Source organism: Zootoca vivipara, chromosome 9, assembly GCF_965207765.1.
Source record: "Zootoca vivipara chromosome 9, rZooViv2.hap1.1, whole genome shotgun sequence".
NCBI classification, from domain to species: Eukaryota; Metazoa; Chordata; class Lepidosauria; order Squamata; family Lacertidae; genus Zootoca; species Zootoca vivipara.
In genome coordinates, this window is record NC_142592.1 from 38697722 (window position 1) to 38715475 (window position 17754).

General features: G+C 43.5%; 1 protein-coding gene across 1 annotated transcript; it reads left to right on the forward strand.

The window, feature by feature from the left end:
- Nucleotides 1-9530: 9530 nt before the first annotated feature.
- On the forward strand, nt 9531-16260 carry LOC148684605 (uncharacterized). Its single transcript, XM_088651898.1, has 4 exons — nt 9531-9966; nt 12473-12550; nt 13697-13984; nt 16196-16260. The coding sequence occupies exons 1-4, from the start codon at nt 9738-9740 to the stop codon at nt 16258-16260; spliced, it is 660 nt and encodes a 219-aa protein (XP_088508024.1). The 5' UTR covers nt 9531-9737.
- Nucleotides 16261-17754: the final 1494 nt, after the last annotated feature.

Genomic DNA, 17754 nt, shown 5'->3' on the forward strand with positions numbered 1-17754 from the left:
GCAATGCTGTCGAGTGTTTTTGCTTTTGGGTGCTTAATTAAGGCTCAAGCTTGGAAGTCTTTACAGCTATTTAGTCGCCAAAAAAGGAGGAAAAAGTCTGTTACTGAATAGTATGCACATCAGCCTTAAAAAATAAAGTGAACCCTCCCCTGTTCATTGCTATATTGATGTGTATGTGTCAAGTAGCATGGAATGGGATTATATGAAATTTGAAGATTGTTGTAGTTACCCAACTAGTATTTAAATGGTATGTCCATGAAACATCTCTCTGTAGGCAACTGGGGGCTACTAAGTCTGAGCTGAGGCTTGTGTATCCTCCATGGAGCTGTCTCTGAAAGTCTGGGAAAGATGGAAAGCTCATGTGACAGCTCAGCTGGCAGAACATGAGACTCTTCATCTCAGAGTCATAGATTCAAGCCCCATGGGCAAACGATTCCTGCATTTCAGGGGGGGGGGTTTGAACTAGATGACCCTTGTGGTCCCTTCCAACTCTACAATTCCACGATCCATGCGAGTTCTAGTGTGTGTGTGTGTGTGTGTGTGTGTGGGCTCGTCCAGAAATGGCCTTTAACAAATGCCTTTCTACATTTTTATTCTTCCCTTCGCCTGAGGAATTCGCATTGGCTACAAAGTCCCCCACCCCAGCCCTGTAAGATAGATAAAGCTGAAAGGAGGTGACGGTTCCATCATCATGGCTGAGTGTGGATTTGAACCTGGATCTCCCTGTTTTAACACATGCCACTATGTCATACTGGCTGCCTAGTACAGTTTGGCTGGGTCACCTTCACCCCTTTGTTTATGTAGATATATTTGCCACTACCAAAGACAATGGGAACATCCCCTTGTATAGCTAAGGGGAAGGGCTTTAGCTCAGCAGAGCATCAGCTTTCTCTGAAGAAGGTCCCTGATTCAAATCCTGACATCTCCAGATAAGGCTGGGAGAGAGCAGTGTTCGAAATCCTGACAAGTCTCTTGTCATTCAGTCACCAAACTATGGAAGACCTACATTTAAGGCAGCTTCCAATTAAATATATGGTCATGGACACACTAAAAAGCTTCCTATGTTCTTGCTGTACTCGCCCGCCCTCAAGGAACTGAATTGTACTGTATACTTGTATAATATGATGAAAGTATGCAAGAAACAATGCAAGAAATCATGTTTTTCATGGTGGAAAAGAAAGGCCGGTGGGCGGGGAGAGAATGGATGCTAATATTTAGCCATGCCAGCCACTGAAATGGGCTAAACATGTATACCCTGCCACCAGACCCCCCCCCCCAAAAAAACCCAGGAATTTTGCTCCTGATTTTTCCCCCAGACCCACCCAAACAAACCCTTCAGAATTAGATCACAATCTGCCAAGAGATTCTGAAATACACAAGACAGTTGATCTGGAAGTAGCCTTGCATTCCCACCTTAAATACCCTGATGTACATGGAAATCAGCTATTCATATATTGTGTTCAGTGTTGGGCAGTTAGTCTATAACCTTAGCCTAATTTGGATTATTATTATTTTCTATTTTACAGTGGTACCTTCGTTCTCGAATGGTTTAGTTGCCAAACAAATCGGCTCCCAAACGCAGCAAACCCGGAAGTAAGTGTTCTGGTTTGCAAACGTTTTTTGGAAGCCGAACGTCCGACGCGGCTTCCAATTGAGTACAGGAAGCTCCTGCAGCCAATCGGAAGCCACGACCTGGTTTTCGAACGGTTTTGGGAGTTGAACGGACTCCCGGAATGGATTAAGTTCGAGAACCAAGGTACCACTGTATCTGAGAAGAGGTGGAATGCTAGGCCCAGGTAAAACTACTGCCACTTTAAGGTCTTCCATTCCTTAAGGAAGGGGCGGAGTCTGGGAGAATGTGTGGGGAGCATTAGGGCTAAATGTGGCCACCTAGGCCTCTATCTGGTCCTCTTATTGCCCTGTCATGCTCCCCTCTCCCCAGCCCTGCTTTGGACCATAAGCTTTTCAGCACTTAGGCCTCCCTGCCTGTGGATTTTTGCATGAGGTAAAGTAAGGAACTGGTATGTGCAATGAGCTTATGCTTTTACAGTACTTCTCCCTTTTGAAAGTTGATCAGTACTTTGGGGACCTCTAGTGGAGAATTTAGAAATACATCACTGAAGAAAAATGATTTCCCTACATCTTTATTGTCTTCAGAAATCAGTGTGTGGACACTGCAATCCTATACATGTCTACTTGGCAGGAAATCCTTTGGATTTCAATGGTACTTATGCCCAAGTGAGCGGATTGCAGGTTAAATATATCCTTTATGCTAAACTATTATTGTCATATTCCTATTTTAGGAAATTTGTTTGGTAGAGAAAATAAATAAATAACTGGCTTCAATGTTAAGTCCTTTGCAACATGAAAACTACTTTCCTCTTTCCTATATGCTTTATATCCTTTTATTCATCTGAAGTATAGACCACAAAGTATGGAGATGGAGAAATACAGATTTGCGATTGTAAGAGTGATAAATTAAGTGGCACGTATCTTTCACAATATAGGAAGTTAAAATTCATCCTGGCTTAGTAATTAAACACTTCCTATTTAACTTGACTATTATAAATACAAATAGCTGTTTTGCTTGTAGGAGGCGTAATAGTTGGTAGTTAAAGCTCCTCCCCCTCTAGTCACTCAGAAACTAATTTTGGGGCAATTCAGAGAGGCCAGGCAAAAAGGGCAAATAGCAGAGCAACTGGAAACAATAAAATGAGTTGAATCTGCAGTCAGGAAGTGCTTTAATTAAAGTAACAGGGTCCTTGCAAGCTGATGCTGCAATACAGGTATTTTGCAAAACTAATCCCTAGTCCGCCCGCCCCGCCATGCGAAGGCCGAAAAAAACAAGGGACAGCTAAACAGTTCAATTGTTGCAGATTAGTCTGCAACAACTTGACAATGGCATCATCTGGATGTACTGTACTGTATATATGAACAAAGGATGGCTATTCAAGAGAAAGGGGCTAGCAATCTTAGCATATCAGTTCATACTTTAGAATCATAGAATCATAGAGTTGGAAGAGACCACAAGGGCCATCCAGTCCAACCCCCTGCCAAGCAGGAAACACCATCAAAGCATTCCTGACATATGCCTGTCAAGCCTCTGCTTAAAGACCTCCAAAGAAGGAGACTCCACCACACTCCTTGGCAGCAAATTCCACTGCCAAACAGCTCTTACTGTCAGTAAGTTATTCATAATGTTTAGGTGGAATCTTCTTTCTTGTAGTTTGAATCCATTGCTCCATGTCCGCTTCTCTGCAGCAGCAGAAAACAATCTTTCTCCCTCCTCTATATGACATCCTTTTATATATTTGAACATGGCTATCATAACACCCCTTAACCTTCTCTTCTCCGGGTTAAACATACCCAGCTCCCTAAGCCGTTCCTCATAAGGCATAGTTTCCAGGCCTTTGACCATTTTGGTTGCCCTCTTCTGGACACTTTCCAGCTTGTCAATATCCTTCTTGATCTGTGGTGCCCAGAACTGGACACAGTACTCCAGGCGAGGTCTGACCAGAGCAGAATACAGTGGTACTATTACTTCCCTGGATCTAGATGCTATACTCCTATTGATGCAGCCCAGAATTGCATTTTCTTTTTTACTTTAATTACATCCACTCTTGACAACCACAATGTGTATTTTAACACCCTCTTTGAAATCCTAGTTTTGTTTGTTCCCCCACCTTAAGAAGTACGGGAGTCAGTCCAGGACCTGAAGGCCACCATCTGTAGCTCAAATGAGAGGGCAGCTCCATGCAGATCATTAGTTCCTGACCCCAGTTGAAGGTGCTGCATTTTTGGAGCTGCTCCAATAATTGCAAATCATTGCTGTTGTTTGGGCTGTGGTCCTTTTATTAATTTGGCTTTTTTGTACAGTACAAGGCATTCATTTTGTGTTATTTGCAACAAAACGGCTAGCACATAATTTACAAAGCCAAGTCCAGTATTGTTTCAAATTGGATGGGTGACTATGTGCCGAGATTCCTGCACTGCAGGGGTTGGGACTAGATGACCCTTCTACGATTTCATTGTTTTAAAAGTGGTTTAGAAATGCATTGATTCATTATTACATTGTGCATAAAGTGTTTGGTTTTAAATAATTATTTATGGGTCGTAGGTTGCAAGAACAGTGGCCGTTGTTGTTTACCCTGCAAAAATACAGATGCCGTGAAGTCCATTGTATGGGCCAACGTGATTGCAGCTGGAAAAACCTAATTACCGTGAAGTGTCATTCTGATGAATAGTATGTCTAATAGCAGCTCAGTTCTGCTGAGTCCAGCATTCTACAAGAACCCGTGAAACAGGACCATAATAAATTATGTGTATTTGTGTACGCGCTATGAAATTGAGCCTTTGAAGTACCTTGAAAGTATTTATTGCTGCTGTCAAAACTGAGCATCGAGCCAAGCAAGTTTTTTTTAGAAAGCATGCTAAGCAGTTTTGGCTACCTCATTGTCTCCTGATATTAGACCTGGGTGCAATTTTAAAGAAAGTGGGGATTTTGCATTGATTTGGGTAGGATGTAGACCATAGGCTTTGTGCTTTAAGTGCATCTGATATCAGGCATGTAGGGCCAGCCTTTTGATTCTTCTCGAATTGTCCACTGCTAACAATAGAGCCACTGCTTTAAAAATGTGCAAGAGCATGATGTGAGTTTGGTAGAGACTGGTGTGATTTTGCTGACAGGAATTATGATCTGGAGAAAGACAAGTGGTCAAACTGGGGAGATTGTGCAGCTCAGCTTCTGCCTGAGCAACAAGAGGTGAAGAGGGGACAAAAGAGAGGTTCTTTATTTATTATTCATATTTATTCATTAAAAAATATCAAAGCAAATTACATCCATCCAATAAAATCCATATTTAAAGGTTAAAATCTGAATTCGGTTAAAAATTATTGAAAGGTGTCTTTTTATTTGACTTCATAAGCCTGAGGGAATAGGATAGTTTTCAGCAGGCATTTAAAAGTTGAAACAGAAGGCACCTGTTGAATCTGTATTGGCAGAGTATTCTACATGAGCAGCCAATGATACTAAGAGCTTGTTTTTTGGGGCCTGTCAGGTGAGCACCCCATTCTCAGTGGTGGCACCCTAACTGCAGAAAAGTCACCCTGCCTTTTTGTGCCAGGAGAATGAACACCTTTTTATTCATTTAGGCTTTTGGGGGAAAATTGTGACCTTCAAAAATAGGCTCTTAACTGGTTTTGCCTCTTCCTTTCTGTGGCATAACAATAGCAGTTTTCATGTCGCCCTTTATTTTTGGGGACTTGCATTAATATTAGCTTCTTATATTTCTTTCAGCCAAGAGAGCCTATGTTAATTGAGTTGCCTAAATAAATACAGTCAAAACTCTCCACTATGACCTGTCCATCTTGGGTGACCCTGCATGGCATAGCTCAGGCATCCCCAAACTGTGGCCCTCCAGATGTTTTTGCCTACAACTCCCATGATCCATAGCTAAGAGGACCAGTGGTCAGGGAAGATGGGAATTGTAGTCCAAAACATCTGGAGGGCCGAAGTTTGGGGATGCCTGGCATAGCTCATAGCTTCTCTGAGTTATTCAAGCCCCTTCGCCACGACAAGGCATTGATCCATGAAGGGGCCAGTAAATACAGTAAATAATAATAAACCGTCTTGATAATAGTTGCTTAGCTGCGGGGCCATTCTAGATCTGGCAGCAGCATTGTAGGTCAAAGTGAACTATATCTGTCTCTTCTTGTCCTCTGATAAGCTAACAGTTGCAATACCACCTTCTGGCTCTTTGCAATGGTGTCGCTGCAGCATAGCAAACAGCAGCTCTTTCTGCTGTCAAATCGTCTTGGGAAGTTTGGCTGCATACATATTACCATTTACTCTGGCTCCCCTGCCCTTTTGGCTGGTGTTTGGAAACCATGTTCACCTGATGATACCGGTATCTATCACAATCCATATCTATCCTGTAGTTTCTGCTGTCTGATGTGTTTCCCCTTAAACCAGTTTCCTCTTATTTGAAAACATAATCCACATTCACTTTGCACTTAAACGGAGGTGTGTACATTTGAGACAGCCTTGTGCATGTGCAGATGACAGCTTCATGAATAGGAGGGTTTTTTTGGGCAGGGTGGGGCAGGTACAGGGAAACCAAGCAGATAATAGATATTGGAAGAAGACATCATTGCCTCCTCTCTGGTGTGTTAGCAAGGTGCACCATGGGACACAGATGGTGTTGTGGTCTAAACCACTGAGCCTCTTGGGCTTGCCGATCACAAGGTTGGCGGTTTGAATCCCCGTGGTGGAGTTTGCTCCTGTTGCTCTGCCCCAGCTCTTGCCAACCTAGCGGTTAAAAAAACGCAATTAGATAAATAGGTACTGCTGCGGCGGGAAGGTAAACAGTGTTTCCATGTGCTCTGGCTTCCGTCACTGTGTCCTGTTGCACCAGAAGCAGTTTAGTCATGCTGGCCACAAGACCCGAAAAGCTGTCTGTGGACAAACGCCGGCTCCCTCAACCTGAAACAAAATGAGCACTGCAACTCCAAGTCACCTTTGACTAGACTTAACTGTCCAGGGGTCCTTTACCTTTTACCTACCGTATTGGCCTGAATATAAGCCGCACCCAAATATAAGCCGCACCTTTAAAATTCAAGGGGAAAAAAAAGACAATACCTGAATATAAGCAGCTCCCTTAGTGGTGTGGGTGGTGCTGTGGGTTAAACCACAGAGCCTAGGGTTTGCTGATCAGAAGGTCGGTGGTTCGAATCCCCGTGACGGTGAGCTCCCGTTGCTCAGATCTAGCTCCTGCCAACCTAGCAGTTCGAAAGCATGTCAAAGTGCAAGTAGATAAATAGGTACCGCTAAAGCGGGAAGGTAAACAGTGTTTCCATGTGCTGCTCTGGTTCGCCAGAAGCGGCTTTGTCATGCTGGCCACATGACCTGGAAGCTGTACACCGGCTCCCTCAGCCAATAACGTGAGATGAGCATCACAACCCCAGAGTTGGTCACAACGGGACCTAATGGTCAGGGGTCCCTTTACCTTTAAGGAGTCTCAAAGCGGCTAACATTCTCCTTTCCCTTCCTCCCCTACAACAAACACTCTGTGAGGTGAGTGAGGCTGAGAGACTTCAGAGAAGTGTGACTAGCTCAAGGTCACTCAGCAGCTGCATGTGGAGGAGCGGAGACGCAAACCCGGTTCCCCAGATTACGAGTCTACTGCTCTTAACCACCACACCACACTGGCTCTCAGCTGGTGGGGAGGCTTGTACTTCTTGTTTGTTTTTACTTAGCATCTCTGGGCAGTTCAGTTTCTCACTCTTTTTTTATACCACCTGAGCAACTGCTTCTACCTGTCCTTTCTTCTTTTCCCTCTTACTGACTCTTCTCTGGAGTTGGGGGCCAGATTTCTTTTATTGCTTTCTATTTGCTCTCTCTGTCTTCCAATAGTCTCTTCGCAACAGACCTACTTCCCTTCATAGTTGGCTTGTAACTCGCATCAGCCCCAGGCAGCACAGTGAATGATTGGGGATGAGGAGAGTTGTAATCTAATAACATCTAAAAAGCCGCAGGTTCCACATTCCTGGTTGAAATGAAACTGCATTCTGGATGTGTAGAACTGTGTTATATTTTGTAGGGGAATGATCTGAAAATATACCGTAAGTTACCTTATTTTGTTGAATGTATGTCTTCCTATCCATAGGGGCTTGAGATATTTTCTAGACCTCCCCATGTTCATAATAGAATGCAATGTGTTTCTTCATTAAAATCAGTAAGAAAAAGTCAGTTGGAATGTCATATGGGGAAGAAACAGAATTAATCTTACTGACTTGCTTGAAAAAATTCTCATAAAACCCAATTGTTTTCTTTATTCAGGTCACTTAGCAGCTGCTTCCTGGCCAATAAAAGAATAGAAGCTTTCAAATAGATGTTTTGCAAAAATAGATTTTTTAAAAAATGGAAGCAAACAATATAAATGGAGAATGCAGTGTTTTGCTAACTGCAATAGAATAACATCTTTACTGCTTTGGAAATTTATGTACTTGGTGACGAGTGTTTATATGTGCAATGAAAGGAAAGTTTAAATGAGAACCATATAAGATCATTTTTAATTTGCTTGGTGTATGACGAAGAAAATGCACTTTTCACATTTCCATTACATTACATCACATCACAGATATATCTACATTCCTTGGCATTACTCAAAATTGGGACCAAGTCCCTAGAGGGTAATTTCAGTTGGGGATGTGCTAGCTCTGGATTCCTTGTACTGAGCAGAGAGGGTTGGACTACAAGCCTCTGGTTCAACTCTGTGATTCTACTTGGATGGCTTTAAAACATGAATAGACAACTTCATGGAGGATAATGTCTGTCAATGACTATTAGCCATGACAGAAGCTATGGTTTGCCTCTACAGTCATAGGCAGTATGCTTATGAATACACCAGTTACTGGAAACTGCAGGAGTTGAGAGTGTTTTTGTGCTCAAGTCCTGCTTGCAAGTTTCTGGTTGGCCACTGTAAGAACATTGGCCACTGTAAGACTATTGGCAGTCTCCTTTTCTCTTCTTACCATATCTCTTAACTTGGCTACACAAAGCTCTTCAGTTGAAAACCATTTTGTTTGGGATAATGTCTGATATGAAAGCATGGATGTTGTGAAAGCTATTTCACATCTGCAAATGATTGTTTGGGGGGGGGGAAGAGCATCAAAAGGCAATGTTTCCTAAGAAATGACAGGATAAAGACAGGGCAGATATGGATTGTAGCTGATGTTGTGTGTATACCACTTCCCCAAACAGTGGTAAGAGTCAGGGCCGGCCCTAAGGCAAGGCTGGGTGGCGCAATGCGCCAGGGGGGTGCCGCGCTACTGCCCCCGCCAGACAGCCGCGCTGGGAAATGGGGGGAGGGGGCGTCGAAGGGATCTTCGCGCCAGATATGCTTAAGATGGCCCTGGTAAGAGTGGATCAGATGCAAACTAAACAGCAGTGTGTAGTTCAGTTTGTATGGCTTATTGCTAAGCTAGTGTTCTGGATTGTTGTTTAGGTATAGGGGTGGGGTGGGGTGGGGTGGGGTGGGGGTCACTTCTACATTGTCACCATTTTCCAGGAAGGATTCAATCACATACTGGGAATTTAGGTTTGTGCAATTGAAGTAGATTAAAGCATTCTGGTGCAACAATTCCACTTTTAGCAATTAGGAAAGTTATGGGGGAAATGTAATAGAAAGTGTGGGTGGCAATCAGTTGACAGTAAAATGTATAACTTCCCCCACAAATCAGAAGGACATAATCAGAATTGAACGCCGATTGTTTTACAATCTCCGGAGAAGCAAATCAGAATGAATACATCCATGTAAGATTTGCACAAGCAAATCAGGATGAATGGTCAGTAAACATGACATCTGGAGGAACCCCATGTCAGTATGATCATGTTTGCTTAAAGTACCTTGTTCTCGGGAAGATATTTTGCAGTGAGGATCTTGCTTGAGGATTCTTGTTCCCTTAAGATATATATCTATTTATCTACCTGTCAATTTAAGCCGTTTGCTTTCCTATCCCCTCCAATCCAGAACAGAGCACCTTACCGAGAGCTGTAAAAGATCTTACTCAGAGAAACAGCAGAAGCAGCAGCACTCAGGTGCATCACGTGAAAGGAAAGCAGGGCACATGTTACCTTGCTTGCTGAAGGAGGAAAATACCTCCAGTTGTTCCAAGCAGTTCTGAGCGAAAGAGAGAGAGAGAGAGAGAACTTTCAATGGAGAGGCTCTTTGTTTAATATGTGGCCCCTGTGTACTTTGCCACTTGGAGAAAGAGACTGGAACCTACCAAGGAAGCTCCAACCAGGTAGATGTCCAGGGGACCAGGGGTGCTGCAAAATGGGACCTATCCAGAAGGCAGCAAAGGGGGATGACCTGCAGACATCTCAGAGAGACCTGGCGATGTTCTGTAGCCTTGGCAACAGCCCCGCCAAGAAAGTCAGCAGAATGGCTTCGCTAGCTGAATATGGTAAACAAACAAACAAACAGAAACAAGCTTACTGCGTTTGAAATGTGCTCCGCTCACTTTACTAGTTGCGACTGGGAGAATCAAATGGAGCTCTTACCTTGTTTTGCTGCTGAAAATGAGTCCTGTGTGGATGTGTGGTTGTTGTGGACATATTTCATAGGGGAATTTTGTGCTAGATAGGTTGTATTTCATGCTTCAGTGGGAAGAAAGATCCCCACCTCTCTCCACTTGTAGGCAGTCATCTTGATTGAGTACCTTTCTGAAACCCCCTCAGCGTGAGGGTCTCTCTGAATGGATATGACAGATGACTCGCTTCCTGTTAACTGAGGTGGGAAGAATTAATTGTAGTTTTGCATCCACATGTGGGGGTTTCAGAGGGATACAGTGAAATGCTAGAATCATGGGAAGTTCATAGGGACAATGAGCAGCATTCTGTGCACTTACCTAGGAGTAAGCCCCATTGAATACAGTAGTGCTTCCGAGTAAATAAGTGTAGAATTGCTCTGGACATACATGTCTGGGGACTCCTTATTTTCTTTACATCTCTGGCAGCATAGTTAAAAGTTAATTTTTAAACGTGCACTCACTTTTGTCATTGTATTTTGCTTTGCTGTCTATGGTTTAGGATAAGGTTACTTGCCCTATTATTTTGCATTTCTGATTGTTAATAATTTATTAGTGAATATAGTCCGAGGAACATTCTTAACTGCAAGGAGATCTGCTGGGGTGCTGATTGTGTGTTGGAAAGAGAACTTTAAATCACTCTGCAGCAAATTAGGAGATGGAGACTGCATAAAGCACGGTTTTGTTTTGTTTTTAAGAAGCTAGTCAATTTTGTAAAAACAAGAATATTTTGTTATTTAAAAAGAAGAAGAAGCAACAGCATTTATTTCTGGCAAGCACTTATAATCAGCCATGCTAGATATACTTCTGGTCAACAACCTGAACATACAGAAGGTGTGCGTGCATAAATCAACTTGGGACAGGCAGCATTGTTTGGTTAACAAATTTAGATTATTTATTGCCCATCGCACTGACACACAAACATGGGCACAGTTTGATGGATTAAGAGTAACGTATATTGATATATTTCTTAAGCATGAGATAATAGCACATAGGTATAATGGCTATTAATTACAGTGATGCCTTTGATTTTTTCATTTACAATTTAAAATATTAACTTTTATATAAGGGGTTTCTTAAAAAAACATTCTTCAGCAGTTGGAATTGTTGCAGAAACCGCTGCAGCCCATCCATTGGTATGAATGGGAGCTTTCCTATCTATATAGATAGCAGGTGATGTGCCCCCCACCACAAAATCTGAATTGGAACTGCAGCAGGGGCCACATAGTTACAGCTCTTAAATAAAATTGTAATTTATGCCTTCCGCATTGTTTATGCTGTGTTAGTGGCATCGAGATAACCTCTCCAAGGTGCAAGCCTGTGAAGCTGTGCGTATGGAGGTCCTGGGCTGCCAGGACAACAAGATCCCCCTCTCAGCCTTGCTGATGTGGGAAAGCAGAGCAATACATTTGGCAACAGCTTGGTTGTAGGAATTGCTGGAAGGAGGCGTACAAGACACTATCCAACTGTCCGAATTTGTATAGGGTTTACTCTTTAGCCTTTTGTTCTCCTGAAGTTGTCCCACAAGGCATAGGGGAATATACCCATTATAACTGCTGACCATTACAAATACAAATACACACAGGTGCTGCTATCCGCACACTCGCTATCTGAAAATTCACTTATTCGCACTTAAAGTATTCTGTCCAAACCTCACTATATACTCTGGAGGTTTGCTTATCTGAATAGCTGCCTTCCTTATTTCCTTAATTTTTTTTTGCTTTGCTGGTTAGCAGTTTGGGGGCAGAAACTGCAGAAAGGGTGGGAGAGCCCAATCCATGTCAGCCCCCTCATCATTTTCTTTATAAAAAAAAATTCCTGCAATTATGTAAATGGTGTCACGTAGTTTTTGCTCTTTCACCACATTTAAAGTGGCAAGCCTTGCATGGGTGAGGGGGAGACAAGCCACTGTTTTCCAAAATGATGGCTTTAGTCCTGTGACCTGGAGGATGGGAAATCGAACATGGTTCCATCATTAGGGAGTTGCATGTATTCGGAATATACGGTATGTGAGGAATCGCAATGGGCCTTTGCAAAGGAGGTTTGTTAAGGTGATGGAGAAAGCAGGATTGGGTTCATAGAGAGAAGGGCTTAACCCTTCCCCTACATGCTGTGGTTCCCCCAAAACTGACCACTGAAGCTTTTGATTAGCTCCAGAAGAGAAGCTTTCATTGGTAGCCTCTTAAAATTGTAGTGGGTGACAGAGGCAATCTGTGGTTTATAACCATTTTTGACACCTGAAGTCTGCCTTTGGCAACCTGGTTTCCTCTGCATGTTTGGGATTCGGAACTCCCATCAGCTCCAGGCAACACAGTTGCCAAAGGCTCCCTTAAGGGGTTTCTGTCTGACATTTCTAACTTTAAATTTTCTTTTTCTTTTTTAGAAAATGAAACTTCCCATGACAGCAGTAGTCTTTCTACTGGAACCAGCTACCAAAGTTGCATCAGCCAAATTACAATGGGTAGGAAATTGCATGAGATTTCACACCAACAGTCATACACACACACGCTTAGTTTGTTTATTTGCAGAATGCAAGAGTATTTTTTGCCCCTTCATGAAAGTTCTCTTTACTTCAGCTGAAAAGACGAACATTTTGTTTTAATTTAAGTGCCTTGGTTATCCTGTGTGACAACTAAGACTTCCAGGCTGTGGACTTACCAGCGCTCTGAAAAAAAGAGGAAAGTGCTTAGTGCTTGCTAGAAACATTTTGTTAATATCCTAAAGAATTTTTAAGTAGAAATATACATGCTTATAAAAACATCTGTTATCTAACATTATATATAATGTTATATAAACACTAAGTTTATATAAACTTCGTATAAACATCAAATAAATTATTGTGAATGGGCTGTCTGCCTCCCTCCCATGAATCTGCATGGTGTCTAGGCATATATGTAAAACTGCTCTAAACACCTTATCTGTGTTCTTAATACTTTGTTAGCAATGAAATTATGAGCTACGTTTTGCAAGCTAAAAGACATGAAAATAATAGATTCATTTATTACCTACCCCTCAGCATCGGAAAGTTAGATCTCCTTTGTTGGATACTGTTTCAGTGCTTGATGTTGGAAGACTGGTTTCTAGTAGTTGGAACACATGTAATTTTAATAGCACATTTATCATAATCTTAAAACTGGCCAGGCATGGTCTATTCTACTGTTTCACCATCCGGAGAGGATTTGTTTAGTTCAATTCATTGTAGCAATTCCAGCTTTGCATATATTTGAACGCAGCTGAATAGATGGAAACCTGAATAAAGTCTACGAGCCTGAACGACAGGCCTTAAATGAAAAGTGCTTAACAGGTATGTGAAAGAGAAACCTTCCACTGGTGTGACTTTCTGCTCAAATCAAGTCGCTGGTTGTTTGTGTCACATAATCATGGTAAAGTATATGGGACTTCCATGTCTGGGAACACAGTCCTTCTGAATAAGTGTTGCTAGCGCAGAAAGACAATAGGAGATGCCTGTTGCTTCCATTCCCTGCTCATGGGCTACCCCAGAGCACTTGGCTAGCTACTGTTGGGAAGAGAAAGCTTTGGTCTGATCCTGTAAGGCTCTTCCTATATCCTTATGTTTATTAGAAATGTATTCATTGTTTACTTTCAGGATATGATGCTACTGGTCAATTTGCAGTTGGATTTTCTCACTGGAAGAATCCCTCCTCTCGAGTTGGTCACCATCTCCCTCTCTGGTTTCATGAAGATGCTGGCTCATGCCAACATTTTGAGCCACAAATTGATTTATCTGCTCCTTTGTCCTGCCCAGCTTCACTGTCTATCACCCCAGTGCCTTCTTACAGCAGCAGCAGCAGCAGCAGCAGCAGCAGCAGCAGCAGCAGCAGCAGCAGCAGCAGCAGCAGCAGCAGCCAAGATACCCTTAGCCAAGACCACACAGGTAAATGATTCAATAATAATTTCCCCCATTCACTCTGGGAGGCTTACAGCATATCTAAAAAACATAATAAAAACATCAAGCATTGAAAACCTCCTGATACAGGGCTGCCTTTAAGGGGGTACTTGGTTGTCCCCCCCTCCAAGGCATTTGAGATTATGCTTTGAAATGTGGAGGTGGGGAGAGCAGCTTTCCTACCTTACAACTTATATGTGTAAATATAGGTTTGTCGTTTCTGAATGTGTAGTGGTAGATTCTCATTCATAAAAGTTCTCAGGCAGATACTCTTGAATTTTGTAAGTTTTGCAGTGTTAACGTGTAGTCAGGAAATGGATTTTAAAACGGGAGTTTCCCGCGAAAAACGGGGTACTTGGCAGCTATGCAGTCACTCATATGGACACAATGGAAGATAGAGGAAAGATGCAGCAAGGTCTTGTGCTGCAATTATGTCTTTATTGTCAGTGGCATTATATATATATATATGAGATTGCAAAAATCGGTGTGTACAGTATAAGGAATGAAGTACTTGCATGAAAGTTACACTGTTTGAGGCTAGGATTCCCATTAGCGGTCAGACAGGCATAGGCTACCAAACTGCAGGCTGCTGTTGTATTTACTGGCAATTAATAAACAACAAGGATGGAGAGTATTACCAGGTAGCAGTTTTTCAAATACTGTACAACAAATATTTCATGTTGATGCGTAGCCATCAAAAACAGAAAAAGGCATCACAGCACAACCAAACTTCTCAGTGAACGAGCTCTTTTCAACACCTGGTTTTATGTTAAGCAGCTTCTCAAACTGCTCTCGGTTTTGGCACTTGGGTACTTGCTGACCCCTCTGGGTCAGCCACCCCGCACCCCAATTCAAACACCTTCCTGCTGTTCAAAGGCAGCAGTCAATGATGGCTAGTTCCCCTTGGGAGCGCAACAGTAGGTGGCGCCAGAGTCAATGAAAGGTGTGGATAACTAATTCTAGTTTTGTTCCCATCCTTCTCCTTCCAAGTAGTGCAATGGGGAACACTGAGACTAAGGAAGAAGCTTAGTGCCATCGCCTGGGCTGGTTGTAAGAAAGAAAAATAGGCAGGTGGGGGCTGGCTGAGCACAGCCTGAAGTTGGTGGATCCATGTCCTGTTTACTGTAATGGATCACCTTCCAAAGTTGGCACTAGGATAGTTCAGAGAAAAGCCCATGGAGAACTCTTTCGGTATGGATATTTTAACACTGCATTGCTCTCCTCAGCCCAGTTACAGTAGCCACAGGTCCATTTAAATTCCAATTGAACAAATGCAAAACCACACAAGGCTTGGCCAAAAGTTCATTCATTAATCAGTTTGTTTCAGCACATTAGCATTACACATTTAGCAGTAAGCAGCCAAACCACATAGAAGCCAAACCACTGCTAGATTTAGTCTGTTTGCCCCACAATCCCTAGAGGGCCCCCCAAACGAAGCTGCCACAGTGGTATAGTGGTACCTCGGGTTACAAACACCTCAGGTTACAAACACTTCAGGTTATAGACTCCACTAACCCAGAAGTAGTACCTCGGGTTAAGAACTTTACCTCAGGATGAGAACAGAAATAACACGGCGGTGGCAGTGGGGGGCCCCATTAGCTAAAGTGGTACCTCAGGTTAAGAACGGTTTCAGGGTAAGAACGGACCTCCGGAACAAATTAAGTTCGTAACCAGAGGTACCACTATAGTCCCCATGTCGTCTGTCTTGTATAGCGTTGATGTTAAACTATTCACAGTAGGTGTAATGCTGCCAGAATGAAGTTCTTGACAACCCATACCACCATACGTCTTTAATTCGGCAGAGCGCCTGTGGGTCTCACATGGGGCCCAAAGTCACTTGGACAATGGGGGGCAGGGATGAGTGTGGTACTGGTGGTGGGATCCTGGAATGCATGTTGTCAAGCCCCGCAGCACCACTGTGGAAGGGCTGTAGCTCGGTGGCAGAGCAGATGCCTTGCATATTGCAGAAGGTTCTGGATGAAACCCCTGGTGTCTCCAGGAAGGGCTGGGAAAGGGTCTCCTGCCTGAAACCATGAAGGGCTGCTGCCAGTCAGTGTAAGAAAATGAAAAGAGACCTGCTGGATCTGGCTGAACATCTAGTCCAACGTTCTGTTCCCCTTTCTGGCCAAGCAGATGCCTATGGGAAATCCAGCAGAATGACCTCAGTGCAACAGCACCTTCCTCGTGTCTTATTCCTAGCCCACTGGTATTTGGAGACCTACTGCCACCAAGCAGTGGAAGCAGAACATGGCTATCATGAATAGTGGCAATTGAATCCATGGTCCGTTTTAGTATTAGGCCACTTCCTATCAAAGGCAGATCTAGGGGACCGTGATTGGTTCGGTTGCACCAGGTGCAGAACTTCTTGAATGCCACAGCAGGTGCCACAACTATGAAGTCCAATCGAAGGCGAGAGGCAGGGTAAGGTGGTGGATTTTGGTGTCGCAGAGTGTGCCACTGAAATTTTAGACACCAAGGTCTGCCACTGTTCCTATGTCCCTATGGCAGGTGGGCAGTCCTTTCACTTCAGTAGCAGCGAATCAAGATGGGCCAGGCTGTGCCTGCTCTTCAGTTTTGCAGCACTGGGCAGAACAGATCACAAGAACCCACAGTTGTACTTGAGGTTTTTCTTTTCCTTCCTTATGATGGCTTCTCTCTGTGCTTGTCTGCCTCCCTGGCTCTCTGGCCTGGCCCCTGTGCAGGCTGGTTCTTATAGCGGAGGGGGGGGGGGGAATCCATATGGTCGAATGTCTGTGTGCACAAAGGTTAGCTGCAATTTCCTCCGGCAACACCTTTCACAAGTATCTCTGAGCAATGTAGATTTAGCTGTCCTGCTTACCACTCCCCTAATCTTTTGCACATTAATTTGCATTTTCATGCATCTGTGCATTAGGACCAGGACCTGGGAGACCAAGGTTCAAATCCTCACTCAGCCGCAAAACTCACTGGGTGACCTTGGGCCAGTCACTATCTCTTAGCCTAATCTTCCTTGCAGGGCTGTTGTGAGCATAAAATGGGGAGGGGGAGATCCTTGACTTCCTTGCAGAAAAGGTGGGCTAGAATGCTTTGATGGTGTTTCCTGCTTGGCAGGGGGTTTACTGGATGGCCCTTGTGGTCTCTTCCAACTCTATGATTCTATACCCGTCAAGCCTCTGCTTAAAGACCTCCAAAGAAGAAGACTCCACCACACTCCTTGGTAGCAAATTCCACTGCCGAACAGCTCTTACTGTCAGGAAGTTCTTCCTAATGTTTAGGCGGAATCTTCTTTCTTGTAGTTTGAATCCATTGCTCCGTGTCCGCTTCTTTGGAGCAGCAGAAAACAACCTTTCTCCCTCCTCTATATGACATCCTTTTATATATTTGAACATGACTATCATATCACCCCCTTAACCTTCTCTTCTCCAGGCTAAACATACCCGGCTCCCTAAGCCGTTCCTCATAAGGCATCGTTTCCAGGCCTTTGTCCATTTTGGTTGCCCTCTTCTGGACACATTCCAGCTTGTCAGTATCCTTCTTGAACTGTGGTGCCCAGAACTGGACACAGTACTCCAGGTGAGGTCTGACCAGAGCAGAATACAGTGGTACTATTACTTCCCTTGATCTAGATGCTATACTCCTATTGATGCAGCCCAGAAATGCATTGGCTTTTTTAGCTGCTGCATCACACTATTGACTCATGTCAAGTTTGTGGTCTACTAAGACTCCTAGATCCTTTTCACATGTACTGCTCTCAAGCCAGGTGTCTCCCATCCTGTATT

Excerpts from the sequence above, each read along its gene's own strand:
- LOC148684605 (XM_088651898.1), top strand. The coding sequence starts at position 9,738 with ATGTGGCCCCTGTGTACTTTGCCACTTGGAGAAAGAGACTGGAACCTA. Across the intron at positions 9,967-12,472 it reads GGCTTCGCTAGCTGAATATG|AAAATGAAACTTCCCATGAC; the intron begins GTAAACAAACAA and ends TTTCTTTTTTAG. Across the intron at positions 12,551-13,696 it reads CATCAGCCAAATTACAATGG|GATATGATGCTACTGGTCAA; the intron begins GTAGGAAATTGC and ends GTTTACTTTCAG.